The sequence below is a fragment of the Lampetra fluviatilis genome, chromosome 24 (assembly GCF_964198595.1).
Source record: "Lampetra fluviatilis chromosome 24, kcLamFluv1.1, whole genome shotgun sequence".
Lineage (NCBI taxonomy): Eukaryota > Metazoa > Chordata > Hyperoartia > Petromyzontiformes > Petromyzontidae > Lampetra > Lampetra fluviatilis.
The window spans coordinates 7,655,817-7,668,199 of record NC_136298.1 but is presented as its reverse complement, the minus strand read 5'-3'; the positions used below and the strand labels follow the sequence as shown (position 1 = coordinate 7,668,199).

Genomic DNA, 12,383 nt, shown 5'->3' with positions numbered 1-12,383 from the left:
GGAGGAACAGCGGCTGCACGACCCGAATATCTCCCTCTCTCCGCTGAAGCCCTCTCCTCGTGGCCACCAGCAGCAGCAGAACCTCCCTGCCATACGCAATCATCGAGTAGCCTATAGGCCATGTTAGTCTATGGGACATTTCAAGTATATGGGCAATGTTAATCCTATAGGCAATGTTAGTCTATGGGACATTTCAAGTATATGGGCAATGTTCAGCCTATGGGACATTTCAAGTATATGGGCAATGTTCAGCCTATAGGCAATGTTAGTCTATGGGACATTTGAAGTATATGGGCAATGTTCAGCCTATGGGACATTTCAAGTATATGGGCAATGGTCAGCCTATAGGCCATGTTAGTCTATGGGACATTTAAAGTATATGGGCAATGTTCAGCCTATGGGACATTTCAAGTCTATGGGCAATGTTCAGCCTATAGGCAATGTTAGTCTATGGGACATTTCAAGTATATGGGCAATGTTCAGCCTATGGGACATTTCAAGTCTATGGGCAATGTTCAGCCTATAGGAAATGTTAGTCTATGGGACATTTCAAGTATATGGGCAATGTTCAGCCTATGGGCAATGTTTGTCTATGGGGCATTTCAAGTATATGGGCAATGTTCAGCCTATGGGCAATGTTAGTCTATGGGACATTTCAAGTATATGGGCAATGTTCAGCCTATAGGCAATGTTAGTCTATGGGACATTTCAAGTTTATGGGCAATGTTCAGCCTATAGGCAATGTTAGTCTATGGGACATTTCAAGTATATGGGCAATGTTCAGTCCATGGGCAATGTTAGTCTATAAGCAATATGAGTCCATGGGCAATGTTAGTCTATAAGCAATGTGAGTCCATGGGCAATGTTAGTCTACGGACCCATAAAATAAACCACTGTAGTCTCTCGCTCCTTCAACGTCGGAGGAACAGCAACACGACACGAACTTTCTCTCTCTGCTGTGAAGCCATCGAGCGCCTGAGCCCCATTGCTGCTGCTGCTGACATCGCCATCATGCGCGAGAAGAGAATGCAACTGCGATCGACAATTACTGTGGACTCGTGCATTGCGCCGTGCGTGATTGGTTCATGTGACCCTCGGTAAGTGACGACAATTATTTGGCGAAGCAGCTGCTCCTGCTGCTGCTGCTGCTGCGTTGGCAGTGGTGCACGAGCACGGTTGACAACAACCACAACTCTACACATTCATCCGCGAACAACGCGATGGCCTTAACATGGCCGTAGACATGCAATACGTGGCCGACGTTTCGGGCAATGGCCCTTGTTATTTAATTGCTTATTTTATATCGGGAAGAAGGGCCCTTTGTCCGAGACGTTGTCTACCACTGTGTGTATATATATAGTTACAGTAAAACCTTGGATTGCGAGTAACTTGGTCTGCGAGTGTTTTGCAAGACGAGCAAATTTTTTAAACAAATATTAATTTGATAAACGAGCGAGGTCTTGAAATACGAGTAGTACGCGTACACGCTTTGTCTGCCGAGCGTCACGTGATCACAACTGACATACGAGTGCTTTGGATTACAAACACGTTTCCGGACCGAATTATGCTCGCAATCCAAGGTTTTACTGTGCTTTGAAAAGAAAGACTCGCTTATTGCATCGAATCGCAAATCTGAAGCACGACAATCTACAGAATCGTCGGCTGCTCACTCCCAATGTAATCATTGACTGCGCCCCATGAGCTGAGCAGGTGAAGGGACATTGCAATCTCGGAAGCGTAAATGACCGTACTGCACACATCCATCCCTCTCTATGATACACTGCACCGAGCCACGTGACGAGTCAAAACAAACACAGGCTAACAACAATAATAATAATACGATACAAAAGCAGAAACACAACACACACTCACAAACAAGAGCCGCAGTGTAGTCCAATCTGACCTAATTACGTGGGCAGCCTCTGGCAGTCGTAAAAAGAGAAACGTGATCACGGTATTGAACTCATGCCCAAAGACTGGTGGGTCCCCTGCTGCTGCTGCTGCTGCTGCCACCCTCCGCCTCCACGTACATTCATCACCACCACAACCACCACCACCGCCACCACCGCCGCCCATCAGCCACGATCTATCCACTGCTGGACCGAGGCCTCCCCAAAACGTCGACACGTCTTACGGCCCTGCGATGCGACACTCCATCTATGCTCCCGAATTTTTTTCTCCGATTTCATCGCTCCATCTCCGCAACGGATGTACTTTCGGAACGCGTTCCACCCTCTTGGCTAAGATATCCCAGTTAACATGCCAACGTTGGCCCGACGTTCCATGTTCAGTGGGATGCGGTGGTCAGTCCTGAACAACAACCGCCAAGAACACGTTTATTAATAGTCCACGTGACATCCATTCCCCGTGTCCGTCCTCAAATTCGGCGGCTCCCCACCCCGCGGTCTGTGGACCGCTGAAGCTACTCAACGCCACGGGAAATACTCCGTGAATCAGTTGCAGATACTACAAAGAAGGGCCATTGCCCGAAACGTCGGCTACTGTATTTCATACGTTTCCTTTAAAGGCCACACACGGTGGTGGTGTTTTTGACGAGTGCACGGAGTCATCTGTTGATTCTGCTGGAGCACGGCTGCCAACGCAGTAAGCGGCATCGCTAAATAACTTTGTGGCAGCTACGCGATGATTTTCTTTCTCACGAAAGTCCAGATTTTACTATCCCTGCACGAATGTATTTGAGGGATCTGCGAATATATTTGAGGGTTGGTAGCCTCACCAGGGTTCCAACAAAGCTGCGATCCAAAGCTCCGAAACCACGTTGCCGCTCCTCCTCCTTTCGTCTCTCAGTGAACTTCAAACCTTGCGCCTTTCCTTACTTCCTCGGGAACCCTTCAGCTCTCGCTCCGCTTTCTCTGCCAATGTCCGTGTGTGTTTCCGGATCCGCACGGTCACGGGCAGGCGATGAATATTCACCGCTTCCCGACACTAGCGCAGGGTTCAGAAAGCCACGTACACGGCCGTGTTTAACGTTCCCGACTCTGCGTGCGTGTTTCATGTCTGTAACTCGTGTGTGTGCATGCGTTTAAATGTCTGTAACTCGTGTTTCGTCGTGTTTGTGACGTCCAGATCACAGCACCGGCAATCAATGCACTTCTACGACGAGCGATGAAAGTGCTCGCTTCGAAATGGGGTCAACGATGGTGGTAACTGGACGGCTTGGGGAGTTCATAACGACCGTGTGAAAGAATCACTCACTGAGCACGCACCGATGAAAGCCTGGGTTTGAAACCAGGTTACAGCTGCCGGCGAGTGAATCGCCTTCTCGAGTGCGCAGCGAGTTTAATGGTCTCAGGCTCGGCCACCGATGCATCACGACAACAAAAACAACAACGATCTTCTTGAACTTTGGATTGTTGTTTCATTCTGAATTTTTTTTTTTTTAAAGTTAAAATTTCATAGAATATAACTTCCAGCAACTTGAAAAAAAAACATTCGGTGAGGACATTGGCTCTGATGATGATGATGACAATGATAGCGTAAGAGGGTTAAGCCACCCCCCCCCCCCCGTTACGTTGGGACCCCTTTTCTCCCACAAACCCCATGCATGTTCCAGGGTTGGGCGGTGGTGGTGGGGGGGGGTAATGGGATAAGGAGATGCGGTGACAAGAGCTGGAGGCGGAGGGCAGGGGGAGAAGGTGGGGGGGGAGATCCGGGGCTGGCGCTGACCCCCTCTCAGAAGGCAGAGAGATTCATTGACTTTGCCCGGCCTATACATTTCATCAATTAGCGCGCCGTGAATCGGGCCCTTTGTGCCGGTGACTTTGCTCGGGACGATAAATTTTTTAGTATAAACCACGGGAAGGTTTCGCAAAGTGCGGGCTGCCGTGTGGGATGGTTCCCTCATTATTGCGATTCTATTTTTTTTTCGTAAATCCAAGAGGGGGGGGGGGCGGCTGACCCGCAAGACAGCTCGCAACGAGATGCGTCCGCACACACAGATCCCTCTTCGTGTCGATTGTTTTTGTCCCTCTTCGTGACCCCCACCCCCAACCCCTTCCTCCCCCCCCTCAGCCCCCCCCCCCAAGCCATTCCTCCTTCACCTCTTCTCCTTCCTCTGCCGGCCGGAATTAGCATATTCATACATCGTAGCTTTGTGCGTGTGGCCAGATTAATTCTGTGAAATGTAAATTCCCCCTTTCTCTTCCGACGACACGCAGAGCGCGGCCGACCCGCTCATGCGTACGTGCCTGAATTTCGTTGGCCGTGTTTTTGTGTGTGTGTGTTGCGTGTGTGTTGTGGTGTGTGTGTGTGTTGCGTGTGCGTTGTGGTGTGTGTGTGCGTGTGTTGTGGTGTGTGGTGTGTGTGTGTGTCGTTGCTCTTGTTCCTTTGACTTTTACGCATTAATGACGAGCCGCTAAGCCGCCGGAACGCGAGAGGTGGGGTAAAGAAGCGTTAAAAAAAACAACACCCGAGGGAGCGGGGGGCCATCTCCGCAACGACGACGGCGAAAAGGGCAACGTCAGGAAGGAATAAAGCATCCGCGCGCATTTGGGGAACACTTTGCACGAGTATTTAACCATCCGCGATGAAGGCTGCTAACGCGGCAGCTGCCAGGACGCAAAGTTGCGTCTGTCTTATTTGCCAAAATAAAAAAAAAAATACAGCTCATTCTCGCCCTGGAGAGAGTGTCTCTGAGCCGAGAAACCTCCGAGCAAATTGGCCGCTTTTCAATCGGGGGGGAAATGTGGGGGGGGGGGGGTTGGAGGCCCAAACAGCAAAACAAAGTTTACTGGACACATTTATTCGGGTTGGATTTCACCTTCTGCCTCTGTACACCCTGTCCAACATCACGCCCTGGCCTCCCACCTCTGGGTGAAAAACTGTAAAAGTAACAAATGTATTATATGATATCTCTCTCTCTCTTCCCTCTTTTCCGGGTTCCGTCGGCGTTGCAGATTCCCCGTTCTTTGTGCGAAGCATCTTGGGGTATGGCAGCCACATCTTGACGTCTCACGAACACAACTCATCTGCCACGGGAGACGGAGAGCCGTGAAATCGGATCGGAGCTGCGTGGATGGATTGTGTTGCGACGCGAATCCGGGAGAGATAGCGACCGTGGCTCTTGGTGAGGCCTTCATCCAGCAGTGGATAGAACATGTCTGCGATTGCAACTGCTGCTGCTGCTGATGATGATGGACTGGAACGTCGTACTAGCGTTTGTTGTTTTTCGCGACTGTGGCTGTCGTGGGGTCCGTATACCCCCCCCCACTCCACCTACCCCACAATTTTCAAATACGGCTCAGAGTTACCCACGCAGATTTTGGAGCGAGAGAGAAACAAAAATGTCCTGGCGATTTAGAGCCCCGTGGTTGTTTCCCCCCCTCCCCTTTCAACGCCGCGGCGACGATGTGAAAGACACGCCGCTTGCGCCGACGACGAACAACTTTAGAATACGCGGCGGCGCACGGATGGCACGTGAGCTCGGGCACTGAGTCACGAGGGCACAGGAGTTTGTGTAAATGTAGCATGACTGTCATTCCGTAGCAGAGGTCGCAAACGGGTTTTGATTCCTTACCCGTACCCGGCCGCACCAGAGTCGCAAACGGGTACCCGTACCCGGCCGTACCCGTACCCTACCCGTACCCGGCCAGGTACGGGTAGGGTACGGGTATCGGGTACCCGATTGCGACCTCTGGGATGAAGCCATGTTGCAGGCGCGGGTGGGTTGATTCTAGGAACTTGAATTGTGAGAAGAGACAAGACGTTGGGAAATGAGTGACAAACGGTGACTCACCAGTGACTCACGGTCTACCCGTACCCGTACCCGGCCGCACCAGGGTCGCAAACGGCTACCCGTACCCGTACCCGGCCAGGTACGGGTAGCCGGGTATCGGGTAGGGTACGGGTATCGGGTACCCGGTTGCGACCTCTGTTCCGTAGGAACCGTTATGAAATTGGGGGGTGGCGGGGGCGGGGGTGGGGCGTGCGCTGCTGATAGGAGATCATCAAATCCTAAAGTAAACTTAAACTATAAACTACTTTTGCATTTTACCAGGTCAGGCCCTCTGAGCTCCACTGTATCGCTCTTTTTCAGAAGCGACCCGGCCACCAACAAAAGCTCAACGGAGTGGCTTCTTCTCATCGTGTGGACATTTACAGCGGCCAAACACTCTGAACGCGTCGTGATGTTGAGTCTAAATGTGGAGGGAAAACCCAGGGAGAGAGAGAGACACGCAAACTCCAAATATACAGCAGCAGGCGTCAGGGTTGGGATCGAGCCCACGACCTCCTGTGTACCAGGCGAGGTAGTTAACATCTCGGCACCGAGCCTGGGTTACGGTTCCGAGCCCAACCAATCCACCCACAGCTCCAAGGCCAACCTGCAAAACTCTCAAACTAATTTTTCGTATTGCACCCTCCGTGACCCCCCACCCTCGCCCCCCACCGACTCTTGAGGATTGGACAAAGTTAATCAATAAGCGGGGTTTGAGCGGGGGACGAGGGTCCCAAACGAGGTCTGTGTTTGAACTGCGACGCCGCGCATGCCAAATGTGAAATGCGAACGTAAAGGGAAGATCCGAGTTTGGCAGCGGGACACCACGGACAGAGTGTTAGGGGGATGGGAGAGAGAACGACCCATCCAGACTCACTTGCCTATCGTTCTAGCCACACCAGCCAACAGCAGCCATGCCCCCGGCTACCACCGCACCCTAACACACTCGCCAATCAACCACAGTGTCAACACCAACCACACCAGCCAGCCAGAGCCTTGCCTTACTACCACTGCACCCTAACACACCAGCCAATCAGCGCACAGTGTCAACACCAACCACACCATCCAGCCAGAGCCTTGCCTTACTACCACCGCACCCTAACACACTCGCCAATCAGCGCACAGTGTCAACACCAACCCCACCAACCAGCCAGGGCCCTGCCTTACTACCACTGCACCCTAACACACCAGCCAATCAGCGCACAGTGTCAACACCAACCACACCAACCAGCCAGGGCCCTGCCTTACTACCACCGCACTCTAACACACTCGCCAATCAGCGCACAGTGTCAACACCAACCACACCAACCAGCCAGGGCCCTGCCTTACTACCACCGCACTCTAACACACCAGCCAATCAGCGCACAGTGTCAACACCAACCACACCAACCAGCCAGGGCCCTGCCTTACTACCACCGCACCCTAACACACTCGCCAATCAGCGCACAGTGTCAACACCAACCACACCAACCAGCCAGGGCCCTGCCTTACTACCACCGCACTCTAACACACTCGCCAATCAGCGCACAGTGTCAACACCAACCACACCAACCAGCCAGGGCCCTGCCTTACTACCACCGCACTCTAACACACCAGCCAATCAGCGCACAGTGTCAACACCAACCACACCAACCAGCCAGGGCCCTGCCTTACTACCACCGCACCCTAACACACCAGCCAACCAGCGCACAGTGTCAACACCAACCACACCAACCAGCCAGGGCCCTGCCTTACTACCACTGCACCCTAACACACTAGCCAATCAGCGCACAGTGTCAACACCAACCACACCAACCAGCCAGGGCCCTGCCTTACTACCACCGCACTCTAACACACCAGCCAATCAGCGCACAGTGTCAACACCAACCACACCAACCAGCCAGGGCCCTGCCTTACTACCACCGCACTCTAACACACTCGCCAACCAGACCAGTCAAACTGTAGCACGAGCACTGCTCCTAACACTGAGCATACTGACCAATCAGACCGTACCCTTAACCATCTAACCCTCTGACTAAACGAGCTAATCAAGCGCTCGTACCCACCCTATCCCTAACCCTAACTTGACCTCGAGTAGCCCCATGTCCGGTGCGTCGCCATGGCGCACTCTTCTTCACTTGCCTTGTTCCACGTTCAGTTTCTGGTGTTCACCCCGTGCCAGTGGTGAGCGCCACACAGCGGTACCGTGCGTGGTATGGTGAGGTATGTGTGGTATGGTGAGGTGGTGAGGTGTGTGTGGTATGATGTGTGTGGTGGTGAGGTGTGTGTGGTATGGTGTGTGTGGTGAGGTGTGTGGTATGGTGAGGTGTGTGGTGGTGAGGTGTGTGTGGTATGATGTATGTGGTGGTGAGGTGTGTGGTATGATGCGTGTGGTGGTGAGGTGTGTGGTATGATGCGTGTGGTGGTGGGGTGTGTGGTCCGGTGCGTGTGGTGGTGAGGTGTGTGTGGTATGATGCGTGTGGTGGTGAGGTGTGTGGTATGATGCGTGTGGTGGTGAGGTGGGTAGTATGATGTATGTGGTGGTGAGGTGTGTGGTATGATGCGTGCGGTGGTGAGGTGTGTGTGGTATGATGTGTGTGGTGGTGAGGTGTGTGTGGTATGATGCGTGTGGTGATGAGATGTGTGTGGTATGATGCGTGTGGTGGTGAGGTGTGTGTGGCATGGTGTTCACGTTACCTCGTGTGGTGGTGAGGTGTGTGTGGTATGGTGTTCACGTTACCTCCGCCGTTGCGGTAGCAGAGGTAGGGGAAGCGCCACACGTTCCCGAGGCCAACCGCGTAGCCGATGCTCGTGAGGATGAACTCGATTTGGTTCGACCAGTTGCCCCGTTTCGCGTTCTCATCCTGGCTCGCCACCCGGCCCTCGAGAGCCACACCACCATTCTGCTACCGCCACACCACAGCGTCACACCACAACGACACAGCGCGTCACAACACAGCGTCACGACAAAACAACACAGCGAGTCATGCCACAGCATAGCAGCACAGAGTCGCATCGCATCATCACACCACAACAATACAACGTCACAAACACAGCATCACACCACAGCGTCACACCACAACGACACAGCGCGTCACAACACAGCGTCACGACAAAACAACACAGCGAGTCATGCCGCAGCATAGCAGCACAGAGTCGCATCGCATCATCACACCACAACGATACAGCGTCACAAACACAGCATCACACCACAGCGTCACACCACAACGACACAGCGCGTCACAACACAGCGTCACGACAAAACAACACAGCGAGTCATGCCACAGCATAGCAGCACAGAGTCGCATCGCATCGTCACGCCACAACAATACAGCGTCACAAACACAGCATCACACCACAGCGTCACACCACAACGACACAGCGCGTCACAACACAGCGTCACGACAAAACAACACAGCGAGTCACGCCGCAGCATAGCAGCACAGAGTCGCATCGCATCATCACACCACAACAATACAGCGTCACAAACACAGCATCACACCACAGCATCACACCACAACGACACAGCGTGTCACGAAAAAACGTGAAACCAAAAACGTCATCCAATGTTTCTCGACTCCAGTCCGTGTAACCCGGTACAGCATGCCACGAATAGTAATCATCAGGTCCGTGCAGCGTGTGCACTCTCTCGGTTTTGCACACGAATGGAAAATGTTGGTAAGAGCACAAAAGGTGGACCGGACTGTCACGAGGACTGGGATTGAGAAATTAAAATGCAATCCGTCGGCCGATGGGCATTGTGAACCAGCGTTGGTTTAAGTTGGCAAACTGTGGGCCCGTTTCAATTTTGTGAGTCTCATCAGTTGCCAGTTAAACAAATTCCGTTTGGGTTTTTTTTTCTCCCAACGCTTTGAACATGTCAAGAGAAGTGTTGGCCTAAATATACAAAGTATTTCCGATCCGATGCGCAGACATTTAGTCATGACTGGCATCTTTTGAGGGAACAGCTGTGCTGTGATTTCATAATTTTGGGCAATCGTCCAAATATACAACACGACCCATGGCGAGTGCTTACATACTGGACGTGTGATACACAGTGCGTTGTCCAATTTCACTGACACAGTCGCAGGTAAATAGTGCAAACATGTCAACATTATGGCACTGCGTTGACAGTGGTGTATCAGCACAAATAGATTTCCACAAAAATATACAACGCTCACGTTTCATCGTTGGGTAAAATGCGTTCGTAAAATAAATTATGTTGATGTCACCTTCATTCAAGGTGTTTATCGCAGCAATAACAGTTAGCAGTAAATGTTCCTTGTTTCATTCGGACAAGGCATCACTCCGCTTGTACATTAAGACCTTGACCTCCTCCTGTTCATCTCTTAACGCTCACATCTTCTCCATAGGGCGCCACGGTGGCTAGGAGATGTTAACTACCTCGCCTGGTATACAATATCGATTTAAAGATTTCGTGACTGCAGGGAGTCATCTTCTTGGTTCTTTCGGTAAAGTCACGTAGAAGGGAAATAATAAAATAATGAAAGTAAAATAAAATAAAAATGCTCACGACGTTTCGGCCACAACACAAGCAGCCGTCCTCGGGTGAAGAAACGGAGCTGTCGGAAAGACAGCGTCCCATTATTTTATTATTTCCCTTCTACGTGACTTTACCGAAAGAACCATGAAGATGGTATACAATAGGTCGTTGGTTCGATCCCGACCCTGACGCCTGCCGTATATTTCGAGTTTGCGTGTCTCTCTCTCTCTCTCCCTGTGGTCGCGTGGATTTTTTCCCGGGTCCTCCGGTTTTCCCCTCCACATTTAGAAACATCCTTTAGAGTATTTGACTGCTGTGCATTTCCACACGATAAGCCAATTCACTGGGATATCATTTGTGACCAGGTCGCTTCTGAAAAAAATGGTTATATAGCTCAGTGAGCCTTACCTGGTAAACCAAATAGTTAAATAGTCCTCCTATTCCCTCCCTCCAACCCTCCCCTACTCTTCCCTAACCCCCAGGTGCCCTCTATCTTGGCCACCCATTCGTCAGCCCTAGCACGCTCCTGCCCTATAAAACATTTCGTGCTGGTAGCGTTTTTTAAATTACGTCAAGGGCCTTGATTTAAGGCGCTCTAAACATATAAATTAAGATCAGAGTCCCCGGCCTCTTCTTTAGCATTGAGATGTTTGTTGAACTTCTTTCGCACCGTACGTAGCCAAACCGCGCTAATCGGAAGTGCCGGGGAAAGGACAAGAAACTAAACACAAAACGCAGTTATAGAGAAAAGAGTTTTCAATATAGATTTAAAAGTGCATAGCTCCAGTGGCTTCCTAATAACTAGATGTCTGCGTTGATATGTTTGGCCAATTTCATTTAAAAAGTGATGATATCGTAGATGTATCCATCAGAGATCATCTCCAACATCTCAATTACGCGGGGGTAAGGCGAGCCACATTTTGGCGAGTGTCGCTTCTGAAGCGGAAATTGCCGTGGTAGGCTTTTGGGAATAGCAACGCACGAATGCGGTAAAAAAAATAAAAAACACTTTTCCGGGAGTTTGAAAAAAAAAGAAAGCGAATTTCGTCGTCAAAAAATTGTAAAATATTAAATACAAAGTTGGCAGCGAGAGAGCGAGCGGGCAGGCAGGCAGGCAGGCGGGCTGGCTAGCAGACAGGCTAGTGGTCGGGCGAATGAGTAGAGGTTTGTTATTGGTTTTTTTTATATCCCCGCAGTGAAATGCACAGCCACGGGCAAACGCAATAAAGAGGCATCATATAAATGAATAAACGTGGCCGCTGTAAATTAGCGGAAACGGCAGCAGCAGCAGCGAGCAGGCGGCAGGGTGCCGTGTGAGGTGGCGATGCAACTCGGAGCAGGGTAGATCGCAGCTGCGGTGGTGCTGGTGGTGGCGAGACGTGAAAAAGCCGGCCTCCCACGCACGCCACTCACTACCGCAACGATCCCCCGTTATAGCCTCAACGGCCTCCACAATCGGAAGGTCACGAGTTCAAACCTTGGCTCGGAAGTCGACTAAGCCCATAATCTCCCCCCCCCCTCATTGCAGTCAATATGGCGCTGTGGTGGAGCGATGTTAACGCCCTCACCTGGTACGCAGGAGGTCGTGGGTTCGATCCCGACCCTGACGCCTGCTGCTGTTTATTTGGAGTTTGCATGTTCTCCCAGTGGTCACGTGGATTTTTTTCCAGGTCCTCCGGTTTTTCCCCCCGCATTCAAAATCAATGTGCGTTTAGAGTATTTGGCTGCTATAAATGTCCACGTGACGTTAAGCCACTTCGTCGCTTCTAAAAAATAGCTATACATCTCAGTGGGCCTTACGTGGTAAATAAAATAAAAAGTGTTTTTATAACAAAATGAGCCAAAATGCTGGAGATTCAAGAACCGGGATTCCCATCACCATGCGATCCACCGACCCTGGTGATGGCCTCGTGCAGTGCACGTACGTACGTTTCCCCCGAGTTATATCCCAACGGCGCCCCATGGCATCGTGACATCAAGACGGACGGAGGCGCTTCCTACCGGGACCTTCATAGCTCATCGGATTCCTCCAGTATAAATACAGATTCTGTGACAGATACGCGGTTTTAATGTCCGGCAAAGATTGCTCATTGCAATCAAAAGCTCTTCCTTTTTCGTCTTTTAATTTTCAGCGCTAGAATTTAGCCTAATTAAGTGCATCATCGT

The 12,383-nt window shown here is 51.2% G+C and overlaps 1 protein-coding gene across 2 annotated transcripts in view; it reads right to left on the bottom strand.

Annotated features, from left to right (window-relative positions):
• SLC6A9 (solute carrier family 6 member 9) overlaps window positions 1-12,383 on the bottom strand; it is a 108,904-nt gene that overhangs the window by 34,891 nt on the left and 61,630 nt on the right. The window contains exon 3 of one of the 2 annotated variants that reach the window (XM_078867605.1): window positions 8,454-8,619. In XM_078867605.1, the coding sequence (XP_078723731.1) occupies window positions 8,454-8,619 (166 nt within the window). The remainder of the gene's footprint in view (window positions 1-8,453; window positions 8,620-12,383) is intronic. The other variant, XM_078867607.1, reaches the window with a different exon arrangement.